Below are 18,572 nucleotides of genomic sequence, written 5' to 3' on the forward strand. Positions count from 1 at the left end.
CTGCTCCACAGGGCTGCCTGCCTGAGCCTGGGTCACACACTGGGCCCTCTGTCTGGGAAGCTCCTGTTCACTCCATCTGCAAACCCAGCCCATACTCTTTTTCTTTAGGTTTCAGCTTAAGAAGCACATTCCTCTGTGAAGCCTGTCACAAGTCCCTGGGAGAGGTCAAGTCCCAGTCCTCTGCTCTCATCGCACTGACATCTCTCCTTTGATGCACCGACGGGAGGTCCTTCTTTTCTACGGCGGGTTGCTTCACTGCATTCTAAGACACTGCGCACCGAGCCCACAGTGGTATCCCTGCCCCTGCTGCACTGCACGAGTGGACGAACATAAAGCATCAGTAGAACATGCAACACCAAGGACCTGGCGAGGGCTCACTGCAGACCCTGCTCCACCACCGCAGTGGCTCTGGGCTGCCTCACAGGTGCATTCCGCATCGGTACCTGGCAGAACTCAGGCACACAGTCAGCCCAGGAGGAGAGCCCAGCTGGCCCCACACCTGTCGGCGGCCTGGGCTGGACCCCCTGGACAGCTCTATCAGCACTCATGACACTTTCTGAGGGGCTCTCCCAGCCACACAGGAGGATGCAGGCCTCTACCACAGTGACCCCTCACGTCCAGACCCCAGCTCCCCGGGAACCTGACCAGACCGTCTGCTAGTGCCCTGGCACTTTCAGACCCCTCCCTGCTCTGAGGGAAGAACCTGCCCGTCACTGCCCCCAGAAGAATCACCCAGAGCGACTGTTACTGCCGTGTTGGCTTGAGCGCCTCAGAGAGCTCCCCAGTCAGCAATTCTCCACAAGCCACGAGCAACTACCCAGTGTCCCCGACACTGCAACGCTAACAAGTGTAGCTTCCCACTCAGAGCACGGGACCTGGGCTCCTGAAATGCGCCTTGGAGCCCAAGCAAAGAAGGATCTGGGGAGAAGGTTTTTTAAGCTGATTTTACAGAGAGAGGGAGAGAGCGAGCAAAACACTGAGCCCCCGACCAGGAATCAAACTCGCAACCTGGGTACGTGCACTTTTGGTGCACAGGACGACACTCCAACCAACTGAGCAACACAGGTAACGGCTGGGGGAAGATTTTAAAGGCAACTAGAAGAGATTTCAGGAAAAAGAAGTGGTTTTCAATGCCAAATTTTGTTATAATGTATATAATATTAGCTCTTAGAAGTATGTCACCATTAAATAGGCTTTTACATTTTCCAAAAATAAAATAAATAAAAGAGATCCCAGGAAAAGGCTCGAGACTTGGATTTGTTTCCCCAGGGCACACACCTTTTGAAACATTTTTGTTATTATTAATACTTTACTGCATGCCTAGCTGCTGGCAAAGTAATGTCCATCCATGTATCATCTCACTTTGCCACCAGAATGCACTGCTCATCGGTAATAAAGTTGCTCATTTATTACTCCTGTAAGACACGTAACTGCCAATGAGTGCTTCCAGCTGGACAAGATGACCAGGCTCAATAAGCATGGGTATGATTACATCCATTACCCACATGCTCTTGTTCAGGGCAAAGGTAAGTCTCCTTTAAGGTTTATGAACACCAACGAAGACGATACTGACAGATCAGTTTACAGGTGTCATAGAACCCTCACTGCCACGGTGCTGGAAGGGATCCCTGATTCCTGGTCGACAATTCCTGCCCAGGCCCCTCACCAGACACACTGCAGTGTTAGGACTGGGTTCACAGCTCTCTGGCTCCACACAAACAGACCTGCTAAGCAAACTCCGGGCTGCCCTCACTCCCTGGGAAGGCCCCAGTGTAGAGAGTGGCCAGGGGTACTGCTCTGAATGAAAAGACCACTCTTCTAGCTCACCTACACCAAGCCCAAGGCGCACGGCATGACTCTTCCGTATCAATGGTACACACGGTCAACAAACTGCCAGCAAGAGCAACCTGGAGAAGTGGTCAGAGCTGACCTACCAGTGTGACTGGGACCAGGAGGTGGACACCTGGTGTTTTAGCGGAGGCAGGGGAAGGGGCGTCACTCAGCAGTCAGGCCTGTTTGCCAGGCCCTTCTCAATGCCTTCTCCACTTACCTGCTGCTGCTGCTGCTGCTGCTGCTGCTGCTGCTGCTGGCGCTGGAACCTGGGAGGAAGTGACTTCTGATACTTGCTGAACTCCTGTGCAGGGGACCCAGCCTCCCTGGGTCCCTCCTCACTGCCACTCTGAGCCACAGCAGCAGGAGCTGCGGGGGCCTCTTCTGAAAACGTGTTGGGGACTTCCTGGGCAGAGAACTCGGGGGAGCCTAGAGGACAAATAACCAGAGAAGCGGCTGCAGTGAGCGCACAAAAGCTTGGCGATCAAACGCTGCTTCTTGCTGGCGCTGCCGCCACTGCTGGCTGGTCGCATCCTGGGTCCCTGGCGCTGTGCGCACGCTTCACGGCCACGAGCACCCAGGTTCCCACATCGCCCCCACTTCAGAGAAGACAACGGGTCCCGCGCTCAGGGGAGCTGCCTGAGGCCCCAGCATCGGTGGTGGAGTGTGACTTGGGTTGAGGTGGGAGGTTTCACTGAAAAGGACCCTGGTAAATCAGAGCAGCCACAAGCTCGACAGCCCACACACCCATCACCCCAAGAGCAGGACTCCACATGCCCAGCGGCTGTGTGCCTGGAGAAGTCAGCCTCTCCTGGCCCATTTCTTCCTCTGTACAATGAGGACAGCAGCTGCGCCTACCTCCTCTCCCTCCGGGGCTCGTGAAAATCACACGAGATGATCCATGTAATGTACTTAAAACAGTAAATGCTCAACACAATTTCCCATTGTTATGCTCTCTGAAACTCTTTTTCTTGCCCCACCTCAGCTTTGCACTTTTTTGTTCAGCTTTACTGAAAAATAATTGAAACTTGCATTCTCAAGTCCACTGTGAAGGCTCAGGGGCCCGATGCGCTTCCGAGGGTCACTGCGGGGGCAGCGTCCTCAGCCCCAGGCCTTGCGGCCGCCTCGGAGACCAGGGTCCACTGCCCCATCACACCAGAGCCGTCTCCTTCCTGGACTCCCCACCTCAGTAGGGACGCTGAGGCCCGCAGGGGCTTCATGCAGACAGACTGCAGGGAGAGGAAAGGGACAGAAGGACGGAGGGCTGCCAGCCCAGCAGTAAGACGCCCTCTGAAAGGCTTTCAGGAAATGCAACCAACATCAGGCCCTTCTCGCCTAAGGAGAGTTGGTTTTAGTTGACTTTTAAAGATCACAAAGAACATAACTAATTGTATTCTTTAAAACCGCTGCAAGAGACACCCTCCAACACGCTGCTCAACGTCTCTGACGCAGCCGTGTGCTCCAATGTTTCAGAATTAGTGCTCAAAATGTAGGTAACGTGCAGGTGGGCTCCCTTCCACGTCGTGCAGAAGGACCCTGGGCTCAGTCAAGTCCTGCCCCTCTGCATCTCCGCTGGTAGCATGACGACAAGGACAAAACGGCAACGCTGCCAGCAAGTGCGTGCGCTGTCCAGACACTGCGCCAAGTGCTCCATGCGCGTCTACCTCCTCTCCTTCACGCGGCCTGGGCACGCAGGCAGGGACATGCCATGAGCACCCCACTTCACAGACGCAGCAACAAGCTCCAGAGCCGTGAGGTACAGAGCCGGCCAGTGTCAGTGGTTGGAACAGGGTGTGAATCCAGGCCAGAACTCTAACGACTGATGCTGCCCAGGATCCTGTCAGCTACAGGTTGTGCTGGGGAGCCACGGAGACGCAAACACAAGCCAGTGCACGCAGCCCCCCAGGGTTGCCAGTTCGGGGGACAAAGCCCTCAGCTTACCTTTGCGGACAGCAGGGCCGTTCTCCTGTGGGGGCACCTTCTCGGTGCCTGGAGACCGGGGCACTTCCTTCTCCACCTGCTTCTGGGCCTCGCTGGCCTTCTGAGCCTGCTTGCACTTTTGGTCCAGCTGTTTGAGTTTGGCAGCACAGGCAGCCAACCTCTCTTCCCGAGCGCGGCGCTCCTCCTCCTCCCGGCGCTTGCGGGCACGTTCCACGGCTTCGGACATCTCTGACTGGATGAACTTCTGCCGCGGGGGTGGCTTGTCCTCTTTGTCCTCAACAGACTGTTGGCGGAACATGCTGCCCACTGAGGACTTCTGCCAAGAGAAGAAAGTCTCTGATGAAACCAGGAGACAAGGCCAGTCCCGCCACAGGGTCAGTTCTCCTGCTCCAGACCCCTGAGCACCTGCAGGAGGCCGCTGGGTCCCACGCTAGGAGGACAGAGTTTTCATCCTGCTCTGCCCTGGATGAAGAGTGGGATGGGGTTTGGGCAAGTGCCAACCTTCTGGACCTTAGCTCCTCATCTGCAAACTGGGGACAATACAGGAAGCCCTTGGGGTGGTGGAGATGCCTGCAGAGCCCTCGGCTGGACGACGCTGGGACGACACCCAGGGCAAGGATTGCCCCCGCTCCCGGGGCCTCGCACACAGAAGCCAGAAAGCACACATTCACCATCTCTCAGTCAGATCGCTGCTCTACAGCTTCCCCCATGGAAACACAGATACCTCTGGGTATAAAGAGCCATGACAAATAGAAATTCACAGTCGGACGTATGGTTTCAAGGTGATTCTTTATAAAGAACAAAAAAGCATCTCTAAAAACACCCCCTGTGGATATTTCATCCACCTGCATCTCTCACTGGTTAGCAGTCACAGGACGACGACCAGGGGCCGAAGATGCAGCGTGAACAGACACGGCTTCCTCACTGGTTGACAAAGGGAAACTGCACAGCGCACACCAGCCACACAATCCCAGCGAGACATGACCATCAAAATGGACAGCTCCTGCCCAGCTGGTGTGGCTCAGTTAGCTGGGCATCATCCTGTGCACCAAAAGGTCACGAGTTCGATTCCCAGTCAGAGCACAGTCTGGGTTTTGGGCTCAATGCCCTGCAGGGAGTGTGCAGGGGCAGCTGATCCACGTTTCTCTTTCTCTCCCTCTCCCATCCTCTCAGAAAATCAATTTTAAAAAATCTTTGAAAAAAACAGATAATTGCCCTGGCCAGTTTGGCTCAGCGGTTAGAGCGTCGGCCTGCAGTCCTGAGAGACCCGGGTTCGGTTCCCGCTAAGGGCACGTACTTCGGTTGCAGTTTGTCCCCGGCCCTGGTTGGTCGTGCGGGTGGCAGCCACTCGATGTGTCCCTTCATGCCGATGTTTCTGTCTGTCTCTCCCTTCCTCTCTCTCCCTCCCACTCTATCTGTACAAAAAATGGAAAAATATCCTCGGGTGAGGATAAAAAAACAACAACAAAAAAAACAGATAATTCATAGCTATAAATAGATAAACTCCCAAGTTTGATGAGAAAAAGGATATTCCTAGTCTCAAAGTATGTCCCCACAAAATTCTTATCCATGACAAGCGTGGGAAAGAGTGACTCCACCGTGTTAAACCTGAGACACCACCTCACTCGAGACCCACGTGAAGGCTGTCAGCAGGACGAAGGGGAATCATGGTCACCCGGTGGGACGCGATGAGAAGAGGCAGTGTCGTTTCTGAGATTCTAGCCCAAAAAGGAAACCTGGAACCTAAGCCTGAGGAAGGACCTGACAATCCCAGTTTGAGGGGAAGGATGTACCAAGCAGGAGGGAGAGGGACAGGACAGCTGAGGCCGGCCGTGCCTGGCCCGGAGGACCGTGTGCGGAGGACACTGACAGGAGCAGGTCCGGCGAGGGCAGCAAGGTGCCTGGCTCCCCGGAAGGAGCACCCTTGTCCGGAAGCAGCATGGACTGAGGTGTTCTGTGATGACTGCCCACCGGGCTGGAACCTTCTCTTCAAATGGCTCAGAAAAGATTATTCTTTGTATTGTACTTCCAACTTTCTCGTAAGTTCATGCTTGTTTCAAAAGAAACTTTATAATTAAAAAAAGGAAAGCGAGAAAGATCCTCCTAGGACTTCCAGAAACCCAGCCGCACTACTCAGCAAAACACAAGTGTGCAGGACAGTCAACTAGGTGACTGTGGGGAGGGAAGGAGCCCCAGCTGATCACCGGCGCGGAGCCCCTCCAGTGCCCAGGGTACCTGGCAGTCAGGGCCTGACGTCCAGCTGTGAAGCTTCCTGGAAGGCGGCTGAGGTTCCGGCACCTTCCGGACGACCCGGACCGTGCCTGCTGCCTCACACCAGTCCTTTCCTTCCTCGTGCGCACGCTTGGCATCGGCACTGTCTGCAGAACTCAGTGACAGCTGCCGCTGCCTTCTCGGGTCCCAGCTGCTCCTAGGACAAACGCTGAGCATCAGTTTTCCCAGTCAGCCCAACATGGTCTGGTCTTACTAGGCAGAGGGCCCTCAGCCAGCTCTCTACGCACCAACATCCTTCGTCAGAACAGACCTACCTCCCCACCACCATACAGGTGACAGGACATGCCCAGAACACCAGAATTCAGTACAACATTTACTAAATCACTCTACCACACAAAGCTCCAGGCAGAATATTCAACACCCATTTTTCATCTGATGGAAAAAAAAAAATAGCCCTCACTCCCCGCGCGCGCACACACACACACAGTTTTTATTTTATTTATTTTTTTGGTATGTGCCCCTAGAGGGAACCGAACCCGGGACTCTCTGGTCTGCAGGTGACGCTCCGACTGCTGAGCCAAACCGGCCAGGGCACTCCCCGCATTTTAAAGAGTTGAAAACTGAGCTCAGAGAGGTTGGGCAGCTGTTCTCCCTGACGGAGCTGATCTGAACCCAGGACTCCAAATGAAGGTCTTTCTCTTTATACTACAGCTCCTTCCCTGTGCTTTGCAGAAAAGGTGCTCAAAGTGCTCCGCGACACAGCACGAGACGGCTCACTGGAGGGCCACAGCCAAGAGCACGAGGAACAAAGCACACAGTGTGGACCGGAGGAGGGTCCAAGGGAGGTGGCAAGAAGGCTGGAAGAGAAGGGAGCTGGCAGCGCCCATCTTCACATGCTACAGGTACACTCGGGCGCTGGGGCAAAGCCCTGTGCATGTGCGGAGCTCTCCTGTATGTGAAAGAAGTGCCCAGTCACACAGCAGGAGCCCCGGGAACAGCGGGGCTCAGGTCTGGCAGACCTGTCTCCTGTGTCCATGCACATGCATGTGTGAGTGGGGGAAGACGAGGTGGGGAAGGCACGTCAGGAGATCACAGCCGGGCAACAACTACTAGCGACTCCTGACTCCACCTTGAGAGACATGAGACACCACATGAGGCTTCTGACCCACCAACAAAGAGCTGTGTCTTTTGGAGACATGAGCACAGTGTGAAGGGTAAGAAAGTAAGATGGAAGGAGAGAGATACACTGGCTGACCTCTGCATGGTCCAGAAAAAAAAAAAATGCTGGTCCCACGGCCCCAGATACAATGAACAGGAAGGGATGGAGTCAGGGGATGAGTTTCAGGGCTCATCATGGATGGGGAAATGAAGCTGTCAGAGGGGACCTGGAGCTCATCGTAGGAGTCTCTGGGGGCTGGGCCTCATCAACCAGCTCAGAGAATATAAAGAGAGCAGAGCCCTCGCCGGTTTGGCTCAGCGGTTAGAGCGTCGACCTGTGGTCCAGAGAGACCCGGGTTCGGTTCCCGCTGAGGGCACGTACCTCGGTTGCGGTTTGTCCCCGGCCCTGGTTGGTCATGCGGGTGGCAGCCACTTGATGTGTCCCTTTCACGGCGATGTTTCTCTCTCTCTCTCTCTGTTCCTCTCCCCCCCCCTCCTACTCTATCTGAACAAAAAATGGAAAAATGTCCTCGGGTGAGGGGAAAAAAAAAGTAATAAAATAAATAAATAAAAAAAATAAAAATAAAGAGAGCAGTGTTAGGGAGGAGGTGCCCTCTATTTGAGGTGTCCTTGGTCATAGCCAGGAGCAAAGCTGGGTCCATGCCCAATTCTTTCAGTTGAATATTCAATTAACATCAACTGAAAGAGACAAGAACAAAGTGTAAATTTTGTCTTTGCCTTTGACTTGAATTCTTGGTCACATTTCCTTCTGAACTCCATGTTCCAAGAACTGACCCACAGATAGTTCCCAAGTGCAGCAAGCAGTGTGAAAACAAATACCAGAAGCCTCCATTAGTTAACCGTGTGTCTCAGGAAGAGTGGCAGACCAGTTACCACCTTCCTCCACAAGAGGGCAATTTCGACAGGAGCTTTGAAGTGCAAGATGCAACAATACAGAGAAAGCTTGGAGATTCGACCATACAAACATTCAATCAGTGACAAAGCAAAGGGAAAACATTAAAGCATTAATACCTAAACAATATAAAACCACATTTTTGAGGAAAGCATAATAAGTCTAATAGGTAATGTACAAAGAAAACATGAAATTCCACATAAAGGAAAATGTTCCTGTTTGCTAGTACTCCAACCAAAGGTATTAATTTTATTTTTACTCCTCATCTGGGGATTTTGTTCCCCATTGATTTTTAGAGAGAGAGGAAGGGAGGGAAGGAGAGAGGGAGGGAGAAAGAGAAACATCAATGTGAGAGAGACACATCGATTGGCTGCTTCCCGACCAGGGCCAGGGATCGAACCTGCAACTCAGGTATGTGTCCTTGACCAGAAATTGATCCCGAGATCCTTTGGTCCGAGGGCTGACACTCTAACCACTGTGCCACACCGGCCAGGGCCAAAAGTACTATTTTAATAGTACCAGCCAATACTATTAATATTATGATAAAAACAAGAAGAGTTGGAGTACAATGAAGTTTTTCTAAAGGGCATTATGAATAAAATTAGTCCAATAAAATTACCCAAAAAGAGAAAAAATTAAATTGGTCTAAAAAGCTCAGGAAATCTGGCCTACCCTACCGACAGCTCCTCCCACATCCCAGACTCCCAACATGCTTTGGCATGCACATCCCTGGCTGTGAGCAACCTGGAGGAAAAGAGTAAGCTGAACCCAGGCAGTTTCCCAAACTTGCTTGGCCACAGAAGGCTTCTGCGGCCTAACACTCATCATCAGTCTGCTAGACGCATGGCCCACACCACATGCTCAGGAAGGTGCTGAGCAGTGGCTGCGATCGCGAGGACCCAGCCTTCCACGCCTGGGCGCAAACCCTGGCCCCGTTCTCCCAGGGCTGTCCCCAGGAGCTTGGCTCTCTCATCTGCAAAATGAAACGGAATCTGCCCTGTGAGGTCGCTGTGAACTAGGAAACGCACTTGGCATGGGACCAGCACACGGCAGTCCCGCTGAGCCAAGCTGCGCTGGAGCGTGCCACAAGCAGGGGTGGAGAGCCTTACCACTGCGGCCTGCCATCCTTCACAGTGTCTTCCTCCTCTTCGTCATCACTGAACTTCAACTTCTCAGAATAGTCCACTTCCTCATGGAGGCCTAATAGGAGGGCCAGGAAGAACGAGCAAAGATGAGAATTTCAACCACTACGAGTGCCACTGGGCTTCCTCAGTCAGAAATTATGCCAAACCAACGAGGGGAAGACCAACCACCAGAGCACACTGCAGACACAAGTGAAGGACAGTTTGGGTTTCGGGTAACAGCAAAGAGGCTTGGTCAGACTAGCCCTCCCCCAGACAACAGTCCTTAAATCTGGGCAAAATTTACAAAATGTATTAGCACATGCAGGAGCGGAGCAGAAGCAGGCAGAATCTAGATCGGCATTGACTCTAAAGTACAGAGGCTTGCCCATGAGAGTTGGCCCAGGGCACTACTTCCCCTACCAAGTGGACCAGGTGGTAGACAGAGTCCATCAACTGATGAGTGGGTACCCAAACTGTGGCAGATCCACACAATGGAATAGCACATGGCCATTAAAAAAAAAAAATACACCTGGCCAGTGTGGCTCAGTGGACTGAGCATCATCCCGTGGACTGAGAGGTCCCTGTTCAATTCCCAGTCAGGGCACGTGCCCGGGCTGCAGGCTCGATCCCCTGTAGGGGCCGTGCAGGAGGCAGCCAGTTGTTTTCCTTTCACATCACTGTTCCCCTCTCTCGCTCCCCTCCCTTCCTCTCTCTCTATAAAAATCAATTTTAAAATATTAAAAAAAAAACCAGAAAGATTAGTTGCCAGAGGATGGGGGAGAGGGGCAGTGGGGTGACTGCTAATGGGCAAAGGGTTTTTTTTGTGAGTGACAGAAATGTTCTGGAAATGGATAGTGGTGACGGTTGCATAAAATTGTGAATATAATAAAAAAAATAATCACTGAATCATATATTTTTTCAAAGGTATCAATCCGCCCTCGCTGGTGTGGCTCAGCTGGTTGGGTGTCATACCATGCACCAAAATGTCACTGGTTCGATTCCTGGTCAGGGCACATGCCCAGGTTGTGGACCCGAACCCCAGCGGGGACCATGCAGGAGGCAGCCAATCAATGTTCTCTCTCACCGATGTTTCTGTCTCCCTCTCCCACTCCCTCTCCCTTCCTCTCTCTCTAAAATCAATAAAGAAAAAAAAAATCTTCAATAAACAAATCAGGGTTCTCCCGCCAGCCCTTCGAGGGTCTGAGCAGCGAGGGCAGCTGGAGAAGCAGCAAGGCCAGGCAGCCCCGGTTCAAGAAGGCTCCAGGTGCAACGAGTCCTCAAGCACCAGCAAACGCCTGCCCTGCCGCCACGACACCCAAGAGGAAGGTCAGCTCTGCCGGGGGTGGCAAAGGTGGAGCCCAAGAGGAGGTCAGCAAGGTTGTCAGCCAAGCCTCCTTCTGCAAGAGCAGAAACAAAGCCAAAAAAGACAGCAAGAAAGGACAAATACGCAGACAAAATAGTGCAAGCAGAAGGGAAAGGGGAGCAAAGGGAAAACGAAAGCGGCTGAACAGGCACCTAAAGATGTACCAGCGGAAAACGAGGCGAATCCAGCCTCAGAGGGAGGAAAGAGAGGAGCCAAGTCTGATGAATAGCATGTACACTGTCTTATCACTGGTCCTTGTCCCCCTTCTTATACAATTCAGAGAAATATTTTTATCAATTATTTTGTAAATGCAACGTTTTTAGTAGCTCTAGAAACACTTTTAAGAAGGAGGTAATTCCACCTGATCCCATTTTTTTAAGTGTAAATGCTTTTTTCAAGAGGTAAAATCATCTGTTGGTTATTTTTTTTGGTATAACCAGAAAATAGTGGGATATTGAATACGGGAGGCTTTGATTGTCTTGGATGTCAGCTTAACATTCCACAGATGGGGGTCGTGCCATGTCCAATCATACAATACATACTAAACAGCAATTTGGATTCAGTCGTGCATTTAATATGTCTTGAACATTTTAAATTACGTCTAGTCCCATGTTTCTGGTAGAACTGCTTCCGAAAGAAAACCACTCCTTGATCTGGGCTCTCCCTGTCAAAACTTCATGCACTCTGTCACATCTTCAGTGTGGTAGTCTTTTCCTAGTAAATTTGTTAATGTGCTGTGCAAGATTGAAAATTTGATCTATGTATACATAGGATATTAAATTGTGATTTAGTGGGACTCTGCTGTTGAAGATATTGGTACTTGATACTCTATTAAGGAAAATCAACTTACAAATTTTAAGCTGGAAAGTCACTGGAATAACTGTTGAGAAAAAAATCACAACTCTGTAACTTTGCATTTTGGGTGCATATGTTAAGAATTGTGTACAGCCCTGGCCGGTTTTGCTCAGTGGTTAGAGTGTTGGCCTGCGGTCCAGAGAGACCCAGGTTCAGTTGCCGCTAAGGGCATGTACCTTGGTTGCAGTTTGTCTCCGGCCCTAGTTGGGCCGTGTGGGTGGCAGCCACTCGATGTATCCCTTTCACGTCGATGTTTCTCTCTCTGTCTCTTCCTCTCTCTCCTTCCCGCTCTATCTGAACAAAACATGAAAAAATGTCCTCGGGTGAGGATAAATATTTAACAAAACTCAGTATGTGTTACCCATTCATAATTTAAAAACAAAACATTCACCCTGGCCGGTTTGGCTCAGCGGTTAGAGCACCGACCCTCAGACCGGAGAGTCCCAGGTTCAGTTCCCGCTAAGGGCACGTACCTCGGTTGCAGTTGGTCCCCGGCCCTGGTTGAGGTTGTATGGATGGCAGCCACTCGATGTGTCTCTCTCACATCGATGTTTCTCTCTCTTCCTCCCTCTCTCCCTCCCACTCTATCAGAAGATAAATGCAAAAGTGTCCTCGGGTGAGGACAAAAAAAAAAAAAAAAATTCAGCAAACGAGAAATAGAAAGGAACCTGCTCAATCTGATAAAGAACATCTCAACTCTAAGATCAGAAACAAAGAACTTGAATACAACATTGTATGTCTTGTAAATACCACAGTGCGATAAAGCGAGAAGAAAAAAAAAGCATATGATCTGAAAAGGAAGACATAAAGCTGTCCCTATACATAGGCAATATGATGGGTTAGGTGGAAATGCCAAGAGATCAATAAGAACTAGTAAAACTAGTGAGTGCATCCAGCAAAGGTCAATTCACAAAAACCAACTGTATTTCTACATAGTAACATCATACACTTGAAGAAACAATGTCACTTATAACAGCATCGAAGACCATCGAATGCTGAGGACCAGCCTCCACCCTGAAAACTACAGAGCACTACGGGGGGTGAAGACTTGGTTCACCAGGTTCCTACATGGAAGACTCAACATTAAGATGTCATTTATCCAGAAACAAATTCAACATAATCTCAACCAAAATGCCCACAGGCTTTTTGTAAATACTGCTAGGCATTCTAAATTTATATGGAAATGAAAAGCACTTAGCCTAGTCAAACAATCAAAAAAACAAAACAAGCCCTGACCAGTGTGGCTCAGTTGGCTGGAGACTCGTCCTGTGCACCGCAAGGTCGCTGGTTCAATTCCCAGACAGAGCACATGCCGGGTTTCAGGTTTGATACCAGTCAAGGCATGTACAGGAAGCAATCAATCGATGTTTCTCTCTCACATAAATGTTTCTCTTTCTCCTTTTCTCTGTCTAAAAATCAATGAAAACATGTCCTCAGGTGAGGATTAAAAAAACAAAACAAAAACAAAAAACAAAGTTGGAAAATTTATACTATCTGAATTTTTTAAATTTGTCAGTTTATTTTGTTCATTACCTGAATTTCAGACTTCCTATAAATAAAAAGCTCCAGTGTGGTTTGGGCATAAGGATGAATAAAAAGATCAATGAAACAAACAGGTCTGGAAACAGATTTTTGACAAAGGTGCCAAAACAATTCAATAGGGGGAGAAAAGTCTTACTTGATGGGGAGCAAGTGTATATTCTCATCGAAAACAATAAACCTCAACTCCTACCTTACACCATACACATCAATTAATTCAACATGGATCGGAGCCCCAAAAATAAGAGTTAAAACTATAAAACATAAGGGCATATCTTTACCACCAAAGGGAGACAAAGATTTTTCTTAAGACAGGACACAAAAGTAATAAACATAAAAAACACAAATTTATAAACTTCATCAAAATTAAAAACTTCCGTTCATCAAAACCGTGCTAGGAAAAATGAACAGACGCCCTGGCGTGGCTGCATTACGCAGTGCACCAATGGGTCTCGAGTTCTGTTCTTCTGGGCACATACCCAGGCTGTGGGTTCAAGCCCCAGGCGGGTTGTTTACGGGAGGCATCCGATCAATGTTTCTCTCTGTCTCTCCCTTTCTTTCTCTCTCTAGAATCAATGAAAAAAACATATGCTCAGGTGAGGATTTATATGTGAATAGACAAGGATTTACCTATGAATAGACTATAGGAAAAAATATTTGTGAAATGTAGGTCACCAAGGACTTCTGTCATACACTCAAAAAGAAAAAAATATATATACCTGTAGCCAAACAGCACATAAAAATGCATTCATCATCATCACTCACTACAAAATGCAAATTTAAAAGCACAATGAGTCCGGCTGGTGTGGCTCAGTGGCTGAGCATCGACCCATGCACCAAGAGGTCCCGGTTCTATCCCCGGTCAGGGCACATGCCCAGGTTGTGGGCCAGATATCCAGTCGGGGGCATACAGGGGGCGGCCAATCGATGTTCTCTCTCATTGATGTTTCTGTGTCTCTCAAAGTCAATAAAGGGGAAAAAAATTAAAGAAAAAAGAACCAAACACAATGAGCCCTGGCCAGTTTTCTCAGTGGTTAGAGCATCGGTCCACAGACCAATGAGTCACAAGTTTGATTCTGGTCAAGGGCACGTACCTTGGTTGCAGTTCATCCCTGGCTCTGGTCCGGTCATGCAGGAGGCAACCAGTCGATGTGTTTCTCCCACATAAATGTTTCTCTCTCTCTCCCTCCCTTCCTCCCACTCTCTAAAAAAATAAAATAAATTAAAGCACAGTGCGATACCACCACACACCCCGAGAATGGCTAAAACGACAGAGACTAGCGAGCGGTGATCACTGCTGGGAAGGAGCATGGCACAGCCACTGTGGAAAGGCCGGGGTGGTCCTTGTGAACCTCATTTCACGCCTACCCTCTGACCCAACACTTCCACTCAAGAGAAATGGAATACTGTTCACAATAAAACTTCTGACTGGCTAAACAAATTAAAGTCTACTGACACAACGGAATATACCCCAATAACAGCGCAACCACGGATACATGTAACATCGATGACTCGCAGACGTGGCACCAGAGGAAACTGCGGCTCCATCGGCCGGCACTGTCCAATGGGCCCGGCAGCAGGGGGAGGCAGGCTGATGGGAAGGGACTGGGGTGATGAGGAAATGCTTCTTGATCTCACAGGTATATACCCCTGTGTCAAAACTGTACAATTAAGATGTGTATCTTTCAATATAATTACAATGTACTCGAAAACCAACATCAAGGACTGTAAGAGAATATAATCAGACTGGGGAATAGAGTGTGGGTGAAATGAAAGAAACAAGAAGGGCAGAATGGTGGTAACTTGCTGAACCTGGGTGATGGGTACCTGGAAGTTTATTGCACTATTTTGCTTAACTTTTCCATCATGAAAAATGCCTCTAAGAATATTAACAGCAAAATCTACCACAGCTCAAAGCTCAAGATCAAAGACCAAAGGAGATACAGATGGGTCAGGAAGCAATCCCTGCTGTGAATGCCAGCGAGGGCCTACTCAGGGCACCGAGGCTGCTCCCTGCCCCCACGTCTTCATTTCCTGCTCGCCCAGGGAAACCACACAGTGGGGTTTTCATCCTGGCTAGGCAGAGATGGACTTCACTCCTGCCCCCCTAAACCACCGGTGTAAGCCCATCAAGAAGCACCCACCTGCCCAGCCATCGTCGGCATCGGTGTCCAGGTCATCGAGGCCCTTGAGGTTTTCTGCATTGATGATGGTGGGCCGAGGAGCCCGCTCCACCAGCTGTCGGAGTGGGCGCGGTGGGCGAGACGTTCCCAGCCTGTTTTCTTTTCTGATGAGAGAGAAAAGAGTTAAAGACACTGGACTTATGCCAAGGACACATATGGAAAAAACTCAAACATTTTTCAAAAACTAAGTCCTAGATTGCAAAGGTTCATGTTTGCATTTAACATTTAAGTCATCTCCTTTGGAAAGAAATACACAATGAACAACTGCATCGCAGAGAGAAGTCCTGCCTCATTCTGCAGTTTTATTGCTCAGTACTAATGCCTAGGGTAGCAGCAACTGGCATGTGCCAAAAACTGTGCCAGGCACTTGAAGTCATGACCCAACCTCTCACCCAGCCCATCCTGCCGCCCCACACACCCTGGGCCGAGCTGGCTTAGGGGCCTGCGGTCTTCAGAAGACAGAGCACTTTCACTCATCACGGTCATCCTGTCCAGTCACCACCAGGGTGATCTCTATACATGTGACAGAGCCTTACCCGTCCTGGTCATTCATCTGGAACTGCCTGAAAGGAACACGGGGTTCCAGGCGGAGCTGGGGGAGGGGAAAAGACCCTCGTTCCACTGGGCCCTGGTTCTCTGACGACTGAGGCGAGCACATCTGCAACACAACACCAATGGACAGGACTTTCTGGTACTGCCCACACTCTAAGTTCCACTTGAATTAGAATTCGTTTCAGAAAATGGAAAATGGGAAAAAGAAACAAGAAGTCTCAGCGTTTCCCATGTAACCTGCCACCGTCTCCCCATTTCTTTCCTGTTAGTAAACCTGGGCCTTGTGTCTCGGGGAGAACCTGCCTCTCCTTTTTCTAAAGGACCAAGGCTGAAATGATATCACATCAGCAGGGAACGAAGCCAGAGGCTCTTAGGATTTGAAGAGGAGAGAAAAGTGTAAAACTAATGGAAACCTGAAAGGCAGGTATCAGGGCAAATCGTGACATCAGGAGGGAAAACCTAAGGTGGACCACGTGAAGTAGGTTCTGCTGGACAGGAAAAAGCCGACTTCATGGGGAAAATGCACACTCTGAAGACTTACAAAAGCAGGAAGCATGTCATGGTATGTAGGTGGGTGGTATGCATTTCCCATGAACTGTGAAGCCCCTTTGCGGACAGGCTGAGCCGGGCGGAGAGAGGGGTCCTTAGAATCGCTGGTGCATGCCGAGGAGGGGGCTCCATCTCCCGCACTCGAGTTCCTGCTGCCCAGCTCAGTTGGGGAGGCGCTCAGAGACGTGGCAGAAATTATGTTTCGCCCACCGCCCTCCCTCCAGCTTGTCACATCTGGAAATTGAAAGAGGGCAAAAGGGGAAAGGAAAGAAGAGGGGGGAGGAGGGATTGTATGAGGTTCTGAAGGTCAAGGGACCCCCTCATTCACAAAAACAAACAAACAAAAAATCACAAGTGAAGAGTCAAGTCCACTGGTCAAGTATGTCAGGGAAGGTGGGGGGCAGACGCCTCCAATGAGTATGAACTTGCTGAGGGAAGTCTGATTATAAAAGAAATACAAAACAAGGTCCACTCAGAGAAGGCAAGTGTGAGCAGGACATGGTCTTCACTGATTAACAGAAACCCCATCACCCACAGAGCTCAGCGCCAAGGAATCGGGCGGCCCCAGTGGAAACAGCCTTGGGTGATTTCCCCACAGACACTGCCCAGCCCTGGAAGATCAGCCCTGTGCTCAGCGCGACTTGACATTAAAACCAAAGAGAGTTCTGATGTGTTTTCAAACTGTTTAGCAGTGGCATCTCTGGTCAAAGAGATCTCCCCGTTCATGAGACAAAGCAGAGCTGCTCTCGCCCAGTGGGGCCTGCCACAAAGCCTTGGCCCCCACCTGTCCTGCACCAGCCGGGGGCCCTCCTGCAGGGCACAGGTGGAAACCTGTTGACCTATCTATTTTTTTAGAAGATGCTTTCCACCGCCTAACATAGCAAGATCTGGTAGAATTGTAGGCCGAGGCGAAACTGCATGAGCCAAATAAGTGGCTGCTCTTTCCAGCCACCTATGGGTTCGGGGTTCAGACATGAAAGGTCCCTTAGTACGTGACCCCTGAGAGAAAGAGCCTGAGGGACGGGAGCTCTGCTGTGGTCACCCCTCTGGCCATCTGCTTCTTCGTCTTCTCAAATGAAATGAAACTGATCCCAGAAGCTCCTCCTAGTTCTAAACTTTTATATTCCTATAAAGCAACTCATCTTAAGTAAACCCAGAAAGTTACAATTCTTGGCCTAAGGACTTGGGCTATGTCTGGAGGAGACAGCCAGCCAGGCCACTGGACAGGTCAGGTGTGTCATGCCGTTGCAGAGTGACCACTCCATTCACAGATGTCAGGTCTGTCACTGGACACCTTGGGGGTTAATCAACACAAGCAAATAAAAGTCCTCCATATTTCAGAACCTGATCAAGCACCCCCAACACACACCCAAAAAACAAGAGCCATTTCAGAATCTCTGGTTAGAACAGACAGGAAGTCCCATTGCTAAACAACATTAAACTGTAACCACCCAAGGCCTCTAAAAGAAATTATGAGAAAGTATCACTACACACACCTGCCCACTCCTAGCCAGACCCCAGAGGAGGGGCCACAGAGACCCGCTGAGCGGGCCACATAAGGGAACACGTTGAAAAACAGATTCTAAGTTGGCTGGGGATCAGGAGGCCTGGAAATCAGACTTCTTCACACACACCCCCAGTGATCCCGAAAGCATCGGCGAGCTTTGGGAACCGCTGGTTTAGAAGACAAGCTCCTGAATCAGAGCCCAAGGTAGCTGACCCCTGCCATGACCACCGAAGCAGAGCAGAACTAGCTGATGACAGGTAGGAAGGCAGGCAGGTCTGACCCAACCCAGCAGACAAGAAGGAAGGGGTGGCTCCAGACCAGCCTAGGGAGTGAGTCCAGCAGAGCAGAGGTCAGGCAAAGGGTCACTGACCACGCTGTCCAGGAAGGGACCCGGCCAAGGGAGTGATGGCTCTCTGAGAGCCGCACGACCCTGTCCAAGAGGACGGGAGATGAGGGGGCTCAGCTGTGCCAGACAGGGCTTCGGCCCACTTACTCTGAGGGCGGAGGCTTGGTCCTGGCCCATACGACAGATCTGAGACGCCCTTTTCCTTGCCAGCCTTGTCCTGCCCTCCAGCTGCTCTCAGCGTCGGAAATTCCTCGGGAGAGAAGGATAACAGTCGGCTTGAGGCCCTTGAACCTGTCGAGAAAACCGGAAAGACTTATGGAGCAAGTGAGATCGGCACCGATGGGTCTCAGCTGCAGCAATTCCACGCACTGACAGCCACGCTGGCCGGAAGTGGGCTCCCCGAGAGTCCCCAGATGCCAACTGTCAGGGGCCAGTCACAGAGGGTGTGGGTAAGAAGGCGCAGTTCCAGCCAGGACCCTT

At 50.4% G+C, this 18,572-nt stretch overlaps 1 protein-coding gene across 8 annotated transcripts in view; it reads right to left on the bottom strand.

The window, feature by feature from the left end:
* PRRC2B (proline rich coiled-coil 2B) overlaps positions 1-18,572 on the bottom strand; it is a 57,405-nt gene that overhangs the window by 28,968 nt on the left and 9,865 nt on the right. For 7 of the 8 annotated variants that reach the window (XM_036261538.1, XM_036261536.1, XM_036261541.1 and 4 more), the window contains exons 5-12: positions 18,240-18,383; positions 16,232-16,473; positions 15,675-15,796; positions 15,100-15,242; positions 9,184-9,274; positions 6,007-6,199; positions 3,772-4,087; positions 2,051-2,259 (exon numbers count right to left, since the gene is read on the bottom strand). In XM_036261538.1, the coding sequence (XP_036117431.1) occupies positions 2,051-2,259; positions 3,772-4,087; positions 6,007-6,199; positions 9,184-9,274; positions 15,100-15,242; positions 15,675-15,796; positions 16,232-16,473; positions 18,240-18,383 (1,460 nt within the window). The remainder of the gene's footprint in view (positions 1-2,050; positions 2,260-3,771; positions 4,088-6,006; positions 6,200-9,183; positions 9,275-15,099; positions 15,243-15,674; positions 15,797-16,231; positions 16,474-18,239; positions 18,384-18,572) is intronic. The other variant, XM_036261540.1, reaches the window with a different exon arrangement.

This window comes from Molossus molossus, unplaced genomic scaffold (genome assembly GCF_014108415.1).
Source record: "Molossus molossus isolate mMolMol1 unplaced genomic scaffold, mMolMol1.p scaffold_m16_p_14, whole genome shotgun sequence".
Lineage (NCBI taxonomy): Eukaryota > Metazoa > Chordata > Mammalia > Chiroptera > Molossidae > Molossus > Molossus molossus.